This window comes from Cricetulus griseus, chromosome 3 (genome assembly GCF_003668045.3).
Source record: "Cricetulus griseus strain 17A/GY chromosome 3, alternate assembly CriGri-PICRH-1.0, whole genome shotgun sequence".
Classification (NCBI taxonomy): domain Eukaryota; kingdom Metazoa; phylum Chordata; class Mammalia; order Rodentia; family Cricetidae; genus Cricetulus; species Cricetulus griseus.
This window is the reverse complement of record NC_048596.1, coordinates 182,307,926-182,328,307: the sequence shown is the minus strand read 5'-3', so window position 1 is coordinate 182,328,307 and position 20,382 is coordinate 182,307,926. Positions and strand designations below refer to the sequence as shown.

Sequence of the window (20,382 nt, the reverse complement as noted above, 5' to 3'; positions counted from 1 at the left end):
AAATCCAAAAAACTATCATTCTGACCATTTTTACAAAATCATGCATCAATCTATAAATGGGCATTAAAATTTAATTTTTTAGGATTTCACATCCCTATTGAAATGTCAGAGTCATACATAACCATCAACTGTATCCTTAAAACAAGGAGTCCAACTGAGCATAATGACACACACACTTAAGAGGCTGAGTCAGGAGGATCAAGAGTTTAAAGCCAGCCTCAGCTACAAAGTGGTGAGTTCAAAGCTAGCTTGTACTTCATAGATAAATGCTGTGTCAAAACAAGAACAAAAACAAAAAGTCCAGCAAATGAAAACCACCAACTCACAGAGCAACTTAAAAATTCGACAACAGCAGGAATGGTTCTCTCTCTTTTAAGACTTTTTAACATTTACTTTGTGTGTATATGTGTGTGTGTATACATGTGTGCAGATCAGAGGACAACTTGCAGGAGTCAGTCTCTCCTTCCATGTGCATCCTGGGGTTTAAACTCAAGGCGTCAGGCTTGGTGACAAGCATCCTTATCTGGTGAGTCATCACTCCTGCCAATGCTTGTTTTTTGACTATAGACTTATTTATCAATAATTTTCCTGCTTTTTTTCATAATCGGACAATTGTATGAATTACTCTGTGTTTTATTTTGTTGACACAGGATCATGTTATATAACCCTGGATGAGTTCAAGCTGGCCTTGAACTCATTACAGTCCTCCTGCCTCAGTCTTAGTGCTGAGATTACAGTTGTAAACCACATTATCTAGCTACTGTGAGTTACTTCAATAAATCATGGGTGGGGAATACAGAAGGGACAAATGCACACACACATAAATAGATATATAGATACACACACACACACACACACACACATATTGACACATGAATGGACATTCCCTCAGAGCCCAGAAGGGTTCAAGACTCTTAGAGACTGAGTTACAGGTGGTTATGAGCTGCTTGACTTGTGTGTTGGGGACTGACGTCAGGTCTTCTAGGAGAACAGCAAGCACTCTTAACTGCTGAGCCGTCTCTCTAGCCCTAGAGGGAGGATCGTTATCAATTTAATTTTATTTACTGTTACTACATGTATGTATGGTATGTGGGGAAGGGGCACATGCATGTCACAGCACATGTGTGGAGGTCAGATGACAACTTTTAGGAACTGATTATCTCCTACCACAGTAGGATTCAGAGACTGAATGCACATCATCAAGCAAGTACTTTTATCCACCGAGGCAGCCTGCTGACCCATAGGATCTGCAAAGTCTGAATTCATTAAGAATAAAGTGCAGGGACTGGAGATGTAGCTCTCTTGGTAGAATTCTTGCTTAGCATACATGAAATGCTGGGTTAAATCCCTAGCACCTCATAAAAACTGGTTGTGGTGGCAACACCTGTAATCTCAGCACTTGGGAGAAGGCAAAGGCTGGTGCCTCAGAAGTTCAAGGTCATCCTGTAGCTCAAGCTAGATCATCCTCCAACCTTGGCCTTTGCAAGTTCAGATTACGAGCATTTGCCATCATTCCTAGCCTAATAACATCCCTTTGAGCATTTTCCTTATCCAGCACAGGGTCTAGCTCAGAGCCAGTTACTATACTTAGCTGTCATATACAGTTAGCCTCACTTAATCTGCACAGTATACTAATAAGGAATATAAGGAAATCATTTTACCTTAGTGGAATATTCTTTTGGACAGCCCATGTTGACATCAATACCAGCTACATCATTTTCTCTAAAAAAACATGAAGGAGAAAAGGTAATAAATATTCTACTTGAAGGAAGAAAATAGATAAAAAGAGGTTCTGTGCTCCTGATTCTCCTGGGCCTGTGAAACACACTAATTCTTAACGACAAAAGCTGAAAATCAGAAAAGAAGCCCATCCCCAAACTGTAATAACTGCCTCATCTGAGCAGAGTTCCAGAAGAAAGACTTAACAAATACACATCTATAAAGAGCTGGATGTAGAGGACTTTTCTACACTGAGGGTTGTATCAGGTATTTCAAATGCTGTCTGAACTTCATCCTAGGACTATCATTTCAACTGGGATACTGGAAGCCATTTGTCAGTGTAGAAACGTGGTATGAGCACAGAGCCCATGGCCAGAGCTTGTCTTCTATAAAAGTTACTGAACTGAGCCAGGTGTGGTGGTACACACATGTAATCCCAACACTCAGAAAGAGGCAGGAACATCACATTTGAGGCAAACCTGGGCTACGCAGGAGAGAAAAAGAGGAGGAGGTAGTGGTGGCTGGTGATAGTTGTAATAGATGGGCTACATCTGCTGAGCTGCACAATTGGTTACTCCAAACAATTCTCTGATATAGAAAGGATCCTCGCTTATCCACTGGCTTATAACAGTCTGTGCTATGCAGTAATTATGGCCTGAGTTCTTTCTTTCTCTCACAGTCATCAATCACAAGAGCTAACATGAAGCACTCATGACATGCCACATCTTGCAAAGACATTGCATGTATTATTTCACTTGCTGCTTCCTATAATGTCAGAGGTTGATAGGCATCATTTTATAAGTAAGAGAACAAAGTTCTCAATGATAATAGATAATTTACCTAAGTTCACACAGTTAGCAAAGAGCAGAGCCAGAATTCCAACTGAGCTCTGCTTTAACTCCAAGGTCATCATTCCCATCATGCATTCTCCTGATTGTTAACTCAGGAAGGAATATATATTATCTACATTTCATGAGGGTTAGCTTCAGGACTCCCAAAAGAGTCCCAGAATAAACACTAAAATGAGGGCTCATTATAAAGGATCTCTAGGATATATCCATGTGGGTATACAAAAGTCTCAGGCCAGCTTTCAGATACCACAAGGAAAGAAACCCAATACCCTTCTCCTGAAAACAGAACATAAGGGGCTAGGAAGTAAAAGATGGGTTGCTAGTGACATTAAGATCTCACAGCTTACAGAAGAGACAAGGCATTCCCAAGGAGGGAAGAACTTACACAAGCCTGGCCACAGCAAGGGCTCTCTCTGCGTCTGAAGTTCCCTGGGAACACAAGAAACTACATCAACCTGTCTTGACACAAGTGCACACATATAGACAAGTCACACCTATTGGTATCACACACAATCTCACACACACACAAACACACACACACAAACACACACACACACACACACACACACACACACACACACGTATGCATGCATATGCCAGGAAGTATAAGTGTAAGAGTAAGGCCCAGTTGGGGCTGGGGAGATGACTCAGCAGTTAAAAACACTGGTTGCTCTTCCAGAGGATCCCAATTTGATTCCCAGCACCTACATGTCTATAACTACAGTTCAAGGGATCCAAAGACCTCTGTAGGCACCAGGCACACACAGAGTGAACAGACACACATGCAGGCAATACACTCATACCCATAAAATAAAATAATAATAACTAAAAGAAAAAAAAGTCAGGCCAGTATACTAGACTTGCTCACCAACAAAAGAAAAAGATGAACTTGGAAGGATTAGACAGTCTCATTAATGTCATGGTCATTCTCAAACAGGGGCTGGAAAGGTGGCTTACTAAATAAACTACTTGCTATCTAAGCATGAAGGTCAGAGTTCAGATCACTAGCACCCACATAAAAACCAGGTAGTGGCCAGCAAGATGGCTCAGTGTAAAGGCACTTTCTAAATCCCTAGGACACATAAGGCAGGGGAACTGATTCCTGCAATTTGTGCACTATGGCACATATACTCTCTCACACACAAATAATAATAAGTTATCTAATAAAATTTTATTTTAAAAAAGTGGGCAGAAGTGGAAACCTGTCTGCAATCCCAGTGTTCATGAAGCAGAAACGGAGGATCCCTGGAGCAAGCTGGCTAGCTAGACTAGCCAGATCAGCAAGCTCTGGGCTCAGCAAGAGACCTGCCTCAGCCAACAGAGTAAAGAACAGTCATAGAAGACACCAGATATCAACTTCTCTCTCTCTCTCTCTCTCTCTCTCTCTCTCTCTCTCTCTCTCTCACACACACACACACACACACACACACACACACACCACATAATAAAAATGGGGGAAAAATTTAGAGCACATAATCAGCCAACATTCAAATTCTACAATTAATATTCTGCCATGTATTTTGTCTATCCATTGCTACTAAACTTTTAAAATATCTAAATGTCATTAAGGAGCTATTCCTAAACAAACACCAAGTTATACCTAAAGAAAGAGAGAAAAACTAGTCAGATGGTGGTGGTGACGTACGCCTTTAATCCCAGCAGAGTCAGGTGGATCTCTGGTCTACAGAGTGAGTTCCAGGACAGTCAGGGCTACACAGAGAAACCCTGTCTTGGAAAACCAAAACCAAACCAAAACAAAACAGAGAAAAGCTATATTATATCTGTAACATAAATTTTGACTAATTTTTAGAAAAACCTAAGGCTTTTGATATATGCTACATAAAACAAACACTTTGGCCAGAACAATCAATCCTAAGGATTAAAAATAAATAAATACAGCAGTCATACCAAAAGATAATTCCTATAATTAAGTAAGCTTGAGACTGGAGGTATGGAGCAGATTGCAGCAGCTTCATTTCCCCGGCTCCAACAGTCTACCCAATCATGAATGAATCTCTGAAAAACTTTCAAGCCAGATATATAGGCTGCCACCACTGTATTACAGGCATTTGATACTGGCAGGCATAAGCAAGAACTAGAAAATTCCAGGGAACAGGGAGCCTCAGAAAGACACTAGACACTGGAGTGGGAGGTGTTTCTTACCATTTGGAAAACCACCCTGTTCTGTTCTCTTTCACATGTACGGAAAACTACTCGGTCATCCGGAGCAACAAAGTCCACTGTGCTGAGCACCTCTGTAAGAAAATACAAACCACCAAGTTAAGATGCAAGTTCAAGCCAGCCTAGGCCTCAGAAGCCACAGCAAAACTATGACCTGGAAAGGGGGAAAGTGGATTCTAGATATATATTCATCCATCTCTTCTTTCTTCTTCTTTTTTTTTGGGGGGGGTTGGTTTTTTGAGACAGGGTTTCTCTTTGTAGCCTTGGCTATCCTGGAAATTGCTCTGTAGACCAAGCTGGCCTCAAACTCACAGAGATCCACCTGCCTCAACCTCCCAAGTGCTGGGATTAAAGGCATGTGCCACCACACCTGGGTTGATATATGTTGGGTTTGGGGTTGTTTTTTTTTTTAAAGATTTATTTATGTATTATATATACAATGGTCTGCCTGCATGTATGCCTGCAGGCCAGAAGAGGGCACCAGATCTCACTATAGATAGCTGTAAACCACTAGGTGGTTGCAGGGAATTGAACTCAGCACCTCTGGAAGAATAGCCAGTTCTTAACCTCTGAGCCATTTCTCCAGTCTGATATATATTCTTCTTAAAGGAAATAAATATGCACTTAGAAGCTTTTTGAGTTGCTGATGATGGTCTCTTTTCAGAGTGATGGTAGCTCGCTTTACAATTATTTGATAAATGGCATGTTTATAGTTAACATTCTGTAATTTTTAACATGCTATTAGCATTTTAGCTAGGAGAAAGGGACATATATGAAACTTGAGCCCAAACTGCTCTAGAAAGTAGCACTCTAAGGTTCAGCAAAGTTATCATTTCTTAATTATGTGGTGCCCAGGCATTGTGACTGGAGGCTGACTGTACTTACTTACTAAAATTTATTTATAACCTGCAAATTAATATTTTCAATATTTTTAATCATTCACAGATAGACAAATGTGGCAAAAAAAAGTTGAGTCACTTTCCCAGCTGAGGTCAAACAAGGCAATATTGATATTGTTTGTTTTCATACTGTGTATGCTTCAGAGTCAGGCAATGATGGTACACACCAGTAATCCTACCATTCTCGAGGCTGAGGCAGAAAGATCAGGAGTTCAAACTCATCTCCAACTACCCAATAGGTTTAATACCAGACTAAATTATGAGACCCTGTCTCAAAAAATATTCTTTATAAGTCATATTTAGTGATTTACTGCATTTTTTGTTTTATATTGGTACTCTCACTGTTTAAAATGACTCCAAACAAATCTCTAAGGCCAATGTGGACTACAGAGTAAATTTCAGGAAAGCCAGACCTACAGCGAAATCCTGTCTTGAAAAAACAAAATAAAATAAAAGGCCTCCAAGCATAAAGAGTTATGTTTCTAATACTATTTCTAATACTATTTCTTTCTTTTTAATTTAAAAAATGTTACTTTTATTTTTACAGGTATGGGTATCTTGCCTGCATGTATATCTGTATACCACTTGTGTGCCTGCTACCCTCCAAGGCCAAAGAGGGCGTTGGATTCCCTGGGACTGAAGTTACAGATGGTCGTGAGCTGCCATATAATACTGAAAACTGAATTTGTGTCCTCTGCAAGAACAAGCAGTGCTCTTAACCAGTGACCCATGTATCCACCCTTCTAATACTATTTCTTTCTTTCTTTTTTTTTTTTAAAGATTTATTTATTTATTTATCATGTATACAGTGCGTGCCAGAAGAGCAGTCAGTGCTCTTAACCTCTTAACCTCTGAGCCATCTCTTTCTTACTTCTGTATATCTTACTTTCCTTCTTACTAGGTGGCTGGCTGGCTGGCTGGCTGGCTGGCTGGCTGGCTGAGTGGCTGGCCCCTGACTTCCCCCTCTCCTTGTTCTCTCACTGCTCTCTTACTCCGTTGTTTTTGTTTTGTTCCTCCTCCTATTTGTACTTTCTGCCTGCCAGCCCACCTATCCTTGCTATTGGCTGTTCAGCTCCTTATTAGGACCATCAGGTGTTTTAGACAGGCACAATAACACAGCTTCATAGAGTTTAACAGATGCAGCATAAACATAAGTCACACACTTTAAAATAATGTTCTACCACACTCGGGGGCCAGAAGAGGTTGTCAGATACCCTGGAACTGGAGTTACAGCCCCTTGGTCTGATTCTTTCTTTCTTTCTTTGATTGGAAAACCCACAGAAACAGCTAACTCGAGCTAGTAAGAAATCACTGACTCAGGTCTGACAAATAGGGATCCTGCATAAGACCAAACTAGACTCCCTTAATATAGGTGACTCTGGTGTGACTGGGACAATATTTGAGGCCACTGGCAGTGGGTCCAAAATCTAACACTAATGCACAAACTGACTTAGTGGAGCCCATTCTATATGGAGAGATACTTTGCCCAGCCTAGACACAGGGGTGTGTGGGGTGGAGAGGTGCCTTGGTCCTGCCTCAATGAAATGATGGGACAGATTTAGTAGATTTCCTAGGGGAGGCCTTACCCTCTCCAAGGAGCAGATGGGGGGTGACTGGGGAGTGGGAGGAGAGGAGGGAGGGGGAGCTGGGATTGGAATGTAAAAAAAAAATCAATAAAAAATAAAGAAAAGTATTGCAAATAAAAAAACTTAATAATAAAAAAAATAAGAGAGGCTTTCTCTGTGCACCCCTAGCTGTCCTGCAACTCTATCTGTAAACCAGACTAGCTTTGAACTCACAGAGATCTTCTTGCCTTTGCCTCCCAGGTGCTGGGATTAAAGGTATGTGCCACCATTGCCTGGTGGTTTGATTTTTTTTAAGACAAGGTCTCAAATAGTCCATGCTGGCCTTAAATTTGCCTTGAACTCCTGATTGTCCTGCTTTCACCTTTCAATGCTGCAAACACAGAGGTATAATACAACCCAGTGCTAAAATCTAATTTTCTATCTCTTTACGACTGATGCTTGCAAAATTAGTGTTCTCAGCAGCAACTTCATAGAACATAACTACAAATATGTTGATCATATCTCAGCTTGTTCTTTTTTGGGGTTGGGTACAGTTTCTGTGTAGTTCTGGCTGTCCTGGAGCTGGCTGTGTAGACCAACTGGACTCAGATTCACAGAGCTACTCCTGCCTCTGCCTCCCAAGTACTGGGATTAAAGGGGTGCACCACCATACTTGACTCATCTATTCTTGTTTTTGTTGTTGTTGTTGTTTTGTTTTATTAAACACAGGGTCTTGTCCCTCATTTATTCTTCTTAAAATTTTCATTTACTCTTTAGTAAGTACTATTAACTTTCAAAGAATACTACTTACATAAAGAAAGATCCGATGTGGCAGATGATTGAATACATCTATGAGTATATGAGCAACACATAGTACACTTGTGCTTTTTTGTTTTTCTTTGCTTTCTTCCTTTTTTGGGGGGGAGTGAATTCACAAGGGGGAGGTAGATCTGGGAGGACTGGGAAGTGTGATTGGGGTGCATCAATAAAAATATTATGTTGGAAAAGAGAGAAAAGAATACAGGAGATTTTTTAAGTAAAGCACACCCACAAATGGAATCTATTAACATCATAGCACTGAATAGATTAACAGGGTGCCAGACCTTAGCACAACTAACTCTATGATGAAAGTGCCATTCATCCCAGTGCTCGGGAGGCAGAGGCAGGCAGATCTCTGAGTTTGCTGCCAGCCTCGTCTACAGAGCTAGTTCTAGGACAGCCAAAGAAAACCCATCTCCAAAAACAAAAACAAAGACAGAAGAAAAGGCTGTAAAACTCAGCATGTAGACAGTACCACCTGCCAAAACTAAAACAAAGGCCTAATCCATCAAAGCCCACGGTTCTGGGAAAGTCTCTAAGTGTACTAACCTTGCTTTTTGGCTTCTGTAGTTCAGCGTCTGGCTAATTATTCTTGTTAACTGAAGTATGTCAACACAGAACATGTGTTTTGTGCTTAAAAGTTAACTCAGAGAAAGGTTCAGGACTACATTGGGATCCCAAGCATCATGTAGTCGACATACAGCTAATAAAGACTTTCTATTGGTTTAAAACCATGTCTGAGCAGTCTTCTCTGGTGAATACCCCACAATAGTTATAAAAGGTAGGGTAAAGGGATGGTAATTGTTGGGAAAGGTAATTGATTCCTGACATGATAGCCAAAGATGGTAAGAAGTCTAAGAATCATACAAAACTGGTCTGTTTATGATACACCATTATAACAACAAAATATTGGAAAATCCCATTAAGGAGCTGATGACACCCATTTTGATATAGTCACCTATAGTTTCTGACACAGAAAATGTTCTAGCAGAAAAAGAAGTGGCAAACCAGTGAGGCAAAATCCCCTAGGGGGAAAGGCAGGTATAGGCAAGTCACATTTATATATGAACACTATGCTTACTATGTGTAGGAAAATATAGACTGTTCCTTTTGTGAATTCCACTTTAGGTATGCGATTCTGAAGCAGTTTTGTTTTCTAGGTTATCCAGATCTGTAATACTAAAATTTATTTTGGACAAGGTCTCAAAACAGGCCTTAGATTCCTAATCCCCCTGGTCAAAGTGATGAGGCTACAAGCATACATTACCACCACTGGCCCAGTAATACCGAAATTCACTTATTTGTTTATTTTAAGACAGGATTTCACTAACTATGTAGCTCTGGCTGGCCTGGAATTCACCATGTAGACCGGGTTGGTCTAGAACTCACAGAGATCAGCCTGCTCTGCCTCCCAAGTGCTAAGATGAAAGGAGTGCACCACTGTGCCCACCTCTGAATTTTTGTAACATAAAATAAAATATAAATTTAATACAAACAGTACTATACGGGGCTGGAGAGATGGCTCAGTGGCGAGAGCATTGCCTGCTCTTCCAAAGGTTCTAAGTTCAATTCCCAGCAACCACATGGTGGCTCACAACCATCTGTAGTGAAATCTGGTGCCCTCTTCTGGCCTGAAGACATACATGCAGGCAGAACACTGTGTACATAATAAATAAATCTTTAAAAAAACAAACAAACAAACAAACAAAAACAGTACTATACAACTGTAACCACAGCACTTAAAAGGTAGAGCAGGAGTATCAGGAGTTCAACAGCATCCTCTACCATACAGAAAGTTCAAGGACAGCCCATGAAAGCAAACAAAATCTCTAGACTCTTAAAGATTACAATGTTAATTAAAGCACAATCAAAGCCATTAATAAAGCAGACGGGAATCTCAATGCTCACAACTACTTCCATCCCACAGAGCTTAAGGTGTAAAAGTACTTATTGGTACTTTATTTAGCTCCTTTAAGCAACAATCCAATTCTATGAATTAAGTAAAACTAGGCTTATGATTTTCATTTCACTACTAAGAAACTGAAATGGAGACAAAACATGAGATTTGTCCAAAGTCACACAACTACTAGATGTCTGAGCTGGGCCCAGTACTAAAGTTATCCTTACTCCAATGCCTTTCGGGTCCTACCTACACTATGAAACACCTATCAAGTCTATCAGAGAAGGGCATTCATAGCCTATTTCACAACTGATTATTTATTTGTTTGTTTCTGTGATGCTGAGGAGCAAACCTAGGCTTGTTAGGCAACCACTATCCCAATGAGCTACACCTCTGCACCTCACAGATAGCTCTTGTTACTACATCTGGACTTCTCTTGAGGAAGCAGGTGATCTATACAATTATATAATACAATAAGGAAGGATTCTGGGCAATGGCAGTGGCAGTTCTGCTGGATACATGTAGGCACACACATAATCCAGAGCCCAGAGCTACACTTACCATTTACAACTCGCTTGCACTGAAGCATCTTCAGGTCAATCAGCTCCTGCAGAGGAATCAGAAGACACTCGTCAATGCTGGACACCAGGCCTCCACACAGATGGAAGATCTTTATTACATTCCTATGGCCACTGTTTAGCCAATAACCACATACTGACAATAAACCACAGCTTTGGGAACACATTGTCCTGTCTCCTACAACCAACATGGCAAGCAAGGCCCTGAGTGAGCTACTGTGAATCTGCTGTTTTCTCCAGGACCCTGGGGATGTTTGGAGCTGACAAAGGATGAGCCACTCAGAGTTCAAGAAAAAAAAGAATCACCCGGGATACCAACATGAGACACTGTTCTTAGAGACTAGTCTCAACTCAAGCTCCACCACTTCAAAGAACCTCCCACTGCAATTACTAGTCAAAGGGCAGGTGGTGAAGGACTCCTAGGGAACAGCCAAGGACACAGTTAGAATTAGAGAATAAAAGCCAAAGAGGAAGATTTGAGACAAACACGGGAAAGAAAAATCTACTCAGATTACTGAAATCTACTCAACTATTACACAGAAACCCTGTCTCGGAAAAAGAAGGAGGAGGAGGAGGAAGAAAGAGGAAGAGAAGGAAGGGAAGAAGAAAGATTCCATCCTACAGGGAAGCCTGTTAAGATAGGAAGTAAACAAGGCAATTTAGCTGGCCAGATTCAGTAGGCTACTCCCTCCCCAAGCATATATAAGCAGTAAGGACTGCTGAGAGACACCCTCAGAGCAGCTCAACTACCTGGAAGAAGCTCAGACCCAACAGCCAGGAATAAACATAAACAGATCAGCCAAGCAGCCAGGAAGGAGCAGAAACTCACAGACTGTTTAGAAGAAACAAAGACCAACTGAGCTACCTGGAAGGTGCATCCTCCAACCTATGGAGCTGCAGGCTGCAGGTTGTGCAGTGTGCTCCGAGTCTCCAGCTTCAGTGAGTGGTTACCCATGCTAGGGCAGGCCTTGGTCTTTGAGTCATTTCCACTTTGGTAAGCAACCCCAATAAACTCTGGCTCACCCAACTGGACTTTGATGATATTTGTACTTTTTGGTCTGTTGTTGGTGAGAGACATTTGCTCACATCTCCCCAGGAATAGTGTCACACAATTGATACATACAGGTGAAACACACACACACACACACACACACACACACACACACAATACATACATACATATATATATATATATATATATATATATATATATATATAATAAAAATGAAAAATAAATCTTGTCAGGTGTAATGGTGCATGCCTTTAATCTCATCACTTAGGAAACAGGCAGGCGGATCTCTGGGACTTTGAGGTCATCCTGGCCAACATAGTAAGTTGCAGGCACACCACAGCAACAACATAAGCCAACTGCATACACAAAGAAAAGTCAGGTGTCTCCTTATAGTTTGGACTACTGGAGTCCTGTCATACAAGGCAGGTGATCTGAGTCGACTACTTAATCTCACAGATCAACTATGTCAATCACCTAGAAAGAACATCCAGGCAGCTTGTACTGATGCTGGCCTGCAGAGCAACTCTGGCTCCACCAGGGGGCACTAGGCACCACACTGTAGCATGTCCAATACTCTGGTCCCCAAACCAAGCAAGAGATGCATCTGCATCTCAGCCTGCTCTCCTCAGAGGCTGAGCCTGAGTAGAAGGCTTAAAACTCCTCTAACAAAAACCTCTTTGTTCATAAATCACACCAACTCTTTCAGCATTGAACACATCAAGCAGGTATAGAGTATTTGGAATTTTCACTCCAACTCTGAGCAGCACCCTAAAAGAAAAAATTAGTCACATTTACTGATAAAAATGCTTTTTAAGATGGGGAGATAGCTCATCCAGTAAAGTGCTTGATGTGCAAGCTGGAGGACTCAATTCAATCCCCAACACCCAAATTAAAACAAAACACACACACACACACACACACACACACACACACACCAAAAAAAAAAAAAAAAAAAAGGTGCAGTAGCTGAGCAAATGACCTGATTGGTAACATGCCTAACACCTAAGAATAAGAACCTCAGCTAATATACTCAGCCTGTAAGCAACTCTAATAAATACCTCACATATATAGTGATTATATGTGTGGGCCATTTATTAGAGTTTACATAATGATTATATATACACCATCCTATCAGTTCTGTTCCTTTAGAGAATACTGATTAATATAAACCCCAGCACTTCAAAGGTGGAGCTAGGAGGGTCAAAGTCATCTTCAGCCATATAGTAAGTTTGAAGCTAGCCTCAGTCATATGAGACAGCGTCTCAAGGAAAGAGAAAGGGGAGACAAGAGGGAAAGAGAGAAGGGAAAGAAGAGTGGAGCCGTGGGAAAAGGAGGTGCATACTAAAATAATCACCTAAGCCTTGGACCCCTAACTTCTAAATGGCTTCAACTACCCAAGAATCCTGAAGGATTAGCTGACAGTGTGGAACCCAGCAGACAGACTGTTCCTGCTGCCCAGCTTCCATGATCCCCATTGTGCAGATGACCCAAGCTGCCAACAAACCATGAATGTTTGAACAAGCACTGTACCCTGAGGGCCATCCCTCCCTCCCATGCTCATGTTATAATCTACACCTCTCTCAGTGAAAACATGCCCATGTTCTGGCTCCCTGGGCTCTCAGGAAAAATAAAGCTCAAAAGAAGGGAGTGAATATATAAATGTAGGCATCACTGCATCACTTTGAAGCTTGTCCCAGAATAGGCTTGAGCCCCGGGGAACTGGTGACTCTAAAGATCCAAGGCCCTGACCACCCCCTGTGCCAGTACATGAAACCAGCAAGATGGCCATGGCACAGACAAAGTGCCAACACTCCATGGATCAAGTCCTTCTTACTAAAGGCCCAGATTTAGGAAGAGATAGGACATGGAGTAGACAAACATTTATCAATGAAGACAGAATGCAAAATACAAGTACAATGGAGAGAGACACCATTCATCCTGAGCTTTGAAGTGACTCTGAGAGGGCACAGCTGGACAAAAATGGAATAGAACAGCAGGTAAGCTGGGGGCTTCCCCTAGAATCTATCATCCACTGAACTGGCTTGGCAAAAAGGGACTACACTGGTGAAAAACTAACATGTCCCTCTCTACTGTCCTGCAGAAGTATGTGGGATTCATCATAAGCAAGGGAAAGTTAACAAACAGCTGTCTGCTGGAGATGGTGGTGCATGTCAGTAAAATAGAAGTGGGTGGATCTCTGGGAGTTTGGGACCAGCCTGAACTACATACTGAGGTCTAGACAAGCCAAGACTATATAGATAGACCCTGTCTCAAAAAAGAAAAAAGAAAGAAAAAGATAACAGCTGTCTGTTCCCAGGGAGTTGGTCTTTTTTGTCTCTCAGGCCTCAGGCTGAGAAGTTAGTGGTTTGTTACTCTTCTTTTTCCCATTTCCCTTCCAAACCCAAGAAACTTTTCTGGAGGGTTAAGATAAATGCCAGCCAAGAAAAACTACAGATAACACACAGCTGAGCATCCCAGGGACTGGAGGAGGCAGATTAATGCCTGATGCCTCAGCACCTGACCTTGGGAAACAGGTTCCTCCCTGCCAAGGTATGTTCTGACATCGGAAAGGCTTATGGACCTGCTTAATTACAATTCCTATCACATTTCTCTACAAATATTTAGGAATAAGGATGTGAGCCTCAATTCAGAAACATGTTTTTTCTGCCCTCTGCATTAGAATTTAGGAACAGCCCAAGTGGGGGAAGCATGAGAAAGAGAGAGAGAGAGAGAGAGAGAGAGAGAGAGAGAGAGAGAGATCCTTTCAGATCTTTCTGAACCTGGGTCAGAAGCCCTAGTAATCTCTGGAGCTGTCAGTGGATATATTTACCCACTTATCACCAAAAAAATCCTATAGCTACCAATGCCAACTTCATCCAACTTCCTTACACTGGATCTGGTTCTCCTTCTCTTCTTCCAAATGCTAGTTAGTTCATTGGTGTACTGAATGGGGGCCTGGGCAGTGACATGACAGGATGCCCATCTACACATCTGACCCACAGCTGTCTGCTGCCCAATTGCTGAGGGCCTCAGTACTGACAGAACTCATCAGTGTCATCTGTGTTGATCTCTCCTGATTTTAGGTAGACCACAGAGTGGAGGTCCCATTCTGCCTCCCCTTCTCCTAACATGGCCATACCCAAGGATGAAACCTGTTCTCCCTCCCCTGAGACTCCCAGAAAACCAGGAATATCTTACCTCACAGTAAACAATGTCTGCTCCATAATCCAGGGCAAGGAGTCGCATTGGTAGAGTCCCTACCCGAACCATAGGGGCTAAAATGAGTTTATTATGATAGCACAGGGAGAGGCTATTCACAATCATTCCTCCTCTGCTATGCCTGAAGAAAGAGAAAATACAGGTTAAAAGTACAGTGGTGAGCCGGTGAAATGGTTCAGCAGGTAAAGGCACTTGCTGTATAAGCCTGACTACCTGAGTTTCATCCCTGGAACCCACAGTGGAAGGAGAGAACTGACTACTGAAAGTCGTCCTCGGACCCTCAGTGCATGCCCATGCCCCCCCCCCCCCGCCACACACAATAAAAATAGTTTTTAAATTAAAAAAGAATGTAGAATTGGAGAGAATTCTCAGTGGTTAGGAGCACTTGCTGCTCTTACAGTGAACCTGAGTTTGATTCCCAGGACCCATGACAGTATACAGCGTTCTGTAACTCCAGTTTCAGGGGTTTTAACACCCTCTTCTGACCTTCACAGGAACCAGGTACTACAACAATACACATGCAGGCAAAAATGCTTATATACATAAAAAAATAAAAATCCCTTCTATCATCCTCCAATTCTTCTGACACTTATCCCTGATTCAGCCATTCATCTAACAACTACTCATTAAGTGCCAGTCCCTGTCATAGTCTCAGAGAACAAAATGGACTAGAAGGACTAACAGGACTCCTGCCTAGCAGAGTGTTCAGTGGGGGAATACCAGCAAAAACTAGTCAGTATATAAATAAATAAAGCACTATATAGTGTGCTGGGAAACTAGGAGTAATACACAGGAATTTAAAAAAACAAAAGCAGACAAAGAAAGACTCAAAGCATTAGAATCAGTTTTAAATAGAGAGGCTGAAGTATGTGTTTTAAAAAAGTTAAGATTTGGGGCTGGAGAGATGGCTCAGAGGTTAAGAGCATTGACTGATCTTCCAGAGGTCCTGAGTTCAATTCCCAGAAACCATATGGTGGCTCACAACCATCCGTTATGAGACCTGGTGCCCTCTTCTGGTGTGCAGATATACATGGAAGCAAAATGTTGTACACATATAAATAAATAAAATCTTTTTTTTTAAAAAAAGGTAAGATTTAAACAAAAATTTAGATTAGGCAAGTAGGAATCTACCACAATGCACAACAGAGGCAATGGCTAGTGCAAAGCACCCTAGGCAGGAGCTTCTCTGGTATGTTGGAGGAGCTGTAAGGACAATATGGATTACACAAAGGAGAGAAATAACAGAGGTCAGATATGTGGAGTAGCAGCAGTGAGGTGATAAGCAGCAGCACTCAGATCATGTAGGTCTTTGTGGGACATTCTCAAGACTTTGCTGGCTCTTCAAAAAGATGACCTGGTAAAGGGCTATAAGTGGGGAGGTAGCAGGAGCTCCCCCATGTTTTCACAGAATCACAATGACTATTTCCAGTATTAATAGAAAACTGGGGAAGTGGGTCAAGAAAGGACTTTCAGAAGGCAGGACTGCAGGGAGAGAAATTCAAAGGTAATTCAGTAACAGTGAGACATGACAGGGATTCAGTGAAGTTGATAAGAGGTAATCACATTCCAGAGCTATGGTGAAGAGAGAGACAATGGGAACAAAAAGAAGTCAGGGGCTGGGGCTGAGGCTGGAGTGGGCATGGTGAGCTCTAAGCTAGTCAGGGCTACACAAAGAAAGAAAAGGAGGGGGGTAGGGAGGGAAACAAGCAAGCACTGGGACTGTAGCTTACTAGTAAGGCACTTGCTTGGTATGCATGCACAAGGTCCTGCTTTCCATCCCCACTACCATAAAATAAATAAATAAATAAATAAAACCTATGAGCCTACCTCAAAAAAAGAGGAGAGGGTCTCACTATTACAGTCCAGGTTTACCTAAACATGCATTTAGACCAGGCTGGCCTCCAACTCAGGGATCATCCTGCCTCTGCTTCTGAAGTGCAGGGATTAAAGGAGTGTGCCACCTTGCCCAGATAAATTTTGACCTTTTTAATGATACTGTCATCAGCAAGTAGCTATCAGGGATTGGTTTTAGGAACCTCAAAGATACTAAAATCTGAAGATGCTCAAGCCCCTGATATAAAATTCCTACATATCTACTGATATACTTTTGGTCTTGGGGGGGGGTGTCGAATTTAGGACTTCATAAATGACAGCAGGCGAGCATAGTATCACTAAGCTACATCCCAACCCTCTCCAATATGTTTGAAATCATTTGCAAATTACTTACAATGACTAATACAATATAAACACAACGTAAATAGTTGTTATACTGTATTGTTGGGGAGTAACATGAAAGGAAAACGTATATAAATGTTTAGTACAGACACAATTTTTTCATGAATATTTTCACTCTACAGTGGGAAAAATCCACAGATGTCCACCTAGAAATATGAAGGGCCAGCTCTAGTTAATGTAATTAAAATATTTTCTCCAGATACTAGGAACCTCCCAGGTAATCAACCCACAAACATTGACCTTATCTCCCACTCCAGGCACTCATTGTTTTTTCCAGAAGTCTGGCATCCATTGTTTTTTCCAGAAGTGTTCAAGTATGAAACTTAAAAAGAAAAAAGTTTAAATAACCTGAACCACTACATTGAAGTCAAGTAGTCTGCTATGTGAGAGATAAGCTTGATCACGCCAGGAAGATAACAAGACCCTTCATACTACTTCTATTCAGGCAACTCAGAATCTGCCTGAGAAGTTAATGGAATATCAAGAGTGGTGAATCCCGCCGGGCAGTGGTGGCTCAGGCCTTTAATCCCAGCACAGACAGGCGAATCTCGATGAGTTCAAAACCAGCCTGATCTACAGAGCGAATTCCAGGACAGGCCCCAAAGCTACACAGAGAAATCCTGCCTCAGAAAACAAAAGCAAATCAAACAAACAAACAAAAAGAGTGATGAATCCAGTTTGAGAAGGGGTGACAGGGAATGGAGGGTCCTGGAAAGACAGGGACCTAAACGAACTGAGACAAAATAAGCTGCAGGCAACCGGCATGCACTCTGGAGTCCAAACTAGAGAACAGGCTTGCGCCCAGATCCAGACTCCCATTCAGAGTCATTCAGACTCTTACACACTTGTATCACCCAGGCTTTGAGCAGAGCGCACATCTATGAAAACATCGCCGCACTCCGAACACTTGGGGAGTTTTATGGGCAATGAAGACCACAAATAAGAATCTCAGAAATTAAGCACCCAATTGACAGAGGCCATCCTCACTCCTGATAACTTCAGTCAGGGCCCCACAGCCTCCTCCTATGGCCGACCCCCACTCCTGCCACCACCGAGCACTCTTCCCGAAAGATGATCCCAATCTGGACGTCGTCATGCCCCCTGGGAACCTACACACCTCGCAGCCACTGAACTCTGAGGATCCTCCCTCCTTCCGGACGGTGCTGCAGCGCCACACGCTACACGCCTCACGCAACACTGAGCCGAGCCAGCCACCGTACTCGAGACCACGGTCGCGTACTTGACGTCACTGACTAGCGCCTCTCTGCATCAAAGGAACTATGGCTTTAGAGCGGCCTACTCGGCTGCTATCACTAGCAGTTCGGTTGCTTCTGGAACCACGACGGAACATAGCGGTGCGCGGTTCCGACGAGCCCTTGCCAGTGGTGCGCATTCCGCGGGCTCTGCAGCGACGGCAGCAACAGCGCGATCGTGGGAGTTTCCCACGGCCGGTGCTAGTGCGACCTGGTCCGCTGCTGGTCTCGGCACGGCGGCCGGAGTTGAACCAGCCCGCGCGCCTCACGCTGGGTCGCTGGGAGTGCGCGCCTCTGGCTTCGCGTGGCTGGAGGCATCGGCGATCGCTTAAGGATCATTTTTCCATAGAGCGGGTGCAGCAGGAGGCTCCCGCCCTGACTAACCTCTCGTCCCGTGGCAGCTTCGTGGACCTGGGTCTGGAACCCCGAGTGCTGCTCGCGCTTCAGGAGGCTGCGCCCGAAGTCGTTCGGCCAACCTCAGTGCAGTCGAAAACCATCCCCCCACTGCTTCGCGGCCGCCACATCCTTTGCGCTGCCGAAACTGGTAGTGGGAAGACTCTCAGCTACCTACTGCCCCTGTTTCAACGTCTCCTGAGCCGGCCAGACCCGGATTCCCGCAGTTCCGCAGCACCCCGGGGCTTGGTTCTGGTACCTTCCCGAGAATTAGCCGAACAGGTGCGGGCTGTGGCCCAGTCATTGGGTAGGTACTTGGGCCTGCAGGTAATAGAGCTCGGAGGAGGCCTCGGCAGGGCCAAGCTCAAACTGCAGCTGTGTAGACAACCGTCAGCAGATGTGCTTGTGGCCACTCCAGGGGCTTTGTGGAAGGCCCTGAAAAGTCAACTGATCAGCTTACAGCTTCTTTCCTTCATAGTGTTGGATGAAGCGGACACGTTGCTGGATGAAAGCTTCCTGGAACTTGTGGATTACATCTTGGAAAAGAGCCCTATAGCAGAAAGTCCAGCTGAGTTAGAAGACCCCTTTAATCCCAAAGCTCAGTTAGTGATGGTGGGAGCCACGTTTCCAGAAGGCGTAAACCAATTGCTGAGTAAAGTCACCAGCCCAGACTATCTCACCACCATCACAAGCTCCAAGCTCCACTGCATTATGCCTCATGTCAGACAGACATTTATGAGACTAAAGGGAGCCGAGAAGGTGACAGAACTGGTTCAGATCCTCAAACAGCATGACAAAGCCAATAAGACAAAACCCTCAGGAACTGTCCTGGTGTTCTGCAACAGCTCCAGCACTGTGAACTGGTTGGGATATATTCTGGATGACCACAAAATCCAACATCTAAGGCTGCAAGGGCAAATGCCAGCCTCAATGAGAACAGGTATCTTCCAGAGTTTCCAAAAGGGCTCCCAAGACATACTTATCTGCACAGACATAGCCTCACGAGGTCTAGATAGTATCCATGTGGAACTGGTTGTCAACTATGATTTTCCCCCTACTCTGCAAGATTATATCCACAGAGCAGGAAGGGTGGGTCGTGTGGGCAGTGAAGTGCCAGGGACCATTATCAGTTTTGTGACCCATCCCTGGGATGTGAGCCTGGTTCAGAAAATTGAGCTGGCAGCTCGTCGAAGAAGAAGCCTTCCAGGACTAGCATCTTCAGTGAAAGACCCTTTGCCTTAACAAGCCTAATCTTTGGCTGGCTTGAATCTGATGCTAGAACAGGGATCTCCCTGGGGGAACAGGGGAATTGAACACATTTGTCAGTGGATCACATTGGATCACTATACTACCCCTTGCCTCTCTGAAAACATGATGAACTGTTTGGAGATTTGAAAAGTAAGCTACTGGCCAGAACTGGAAACTAACATATTAAAAAAATAATAATAAAGTGGATTTTGACTTCATATAATATCATGGTTTCATTTTTCTTCTAATTGTATGTTGGGGGGGTGGTGGTCAGAAGACAACTTTGTATCAGTTCTCTCTTTCTACCTTTCTGTGTTTTCCAGGTATCTGAGAGCACCAGATTTGCTTAACAAGTGCATTTATCCACTTAGCTACCTCATGTCATGATTTCTAACAAGAATGATTTGTGTATTTTGAAACAGGTTGGCGCTCCGTAGCCCACAATTGAACTCACTATGTGTAATTAGCTCAAGTTGGTCTCCAGTTATCCTTTTCTTCATCTCTTGCCCC

At 43.1% G+C, this 20,382-nt stretch overlaps 2 protein-coding genes across 4 annotated transcripts in view; one reads left to right on the top strand and one right to left on the bottom strand.

The window, feature by feature from the left end:
- Dus2 (dihydrouridine synthase 2) overlaps window positions 1-18,231 on the bottom strand; it is a 34,314-nt gene extending 16,083 nt beyond the window's left edge. The window contains exons 1-6 of one of the 3 annotated variants that reach the window (XM_027405888.2): window positions 18,096-18,231; window positions 14,723-14,864; window positions 10,496-10,541; window positions 4,734-4,825; window positions 2,956-2,999; window positions 1,662-1,722 (exon numbers count right to left, since the gene is read on the bottom strand). In XM_027405888.2, coding sequence (XP_027261689.1) covers window positions 1,662-1,722; window positions 2,956-2,999; window positions 4,734-4,825; window positions 10,496-10,541; window positions 14,723-14,848 — 369 coding nt within the window. In that variant the 5' untranslated portion in view covers window positions 14,849-14,864; window positions 18,096-18,231. Of the gene's footprint in view, window positions 1-1,661; window positions 1,723-2,955; window positions 3,000-4,733; window positions 4,826-10,495; window positions 10,546-14,722; window positions 14,865-18,095 lie in introns of those variants that run through there. The other 2 variants (XM_027405886.2, XM_035442650.1) reach the window with 2 other exon arrangements.
- Ddx28 (DEAD-box helicase 28) lies at window positions 18,225-20,095 on the top strand. The gene has a single exon (XM_027405885.2). It carries the CDS (start codon window positions 18,259-18,261, stop codon window positions 19,864-19,866), a length of 1,608 nt encoding a protein of 535 aa, XP_027261686.1. The 5' UTR covers window positions 18,225-18,258; the 3' UTR covers window positions 19,867-20,095.
- The last annotated feature ends 287 nt before the right edge of the window (window positions 20,096-20,382 follow it).

What these genes read in the sequence shown, in the direction of transcription:
- Ddx28 (XM_027405885.2), top strand. Translation starts at nt 18,259, where the DNA reads ATGGCTTTAGAGCGGCCTACTCGGCTGCTATCACTAGCAGTTCGGTTG.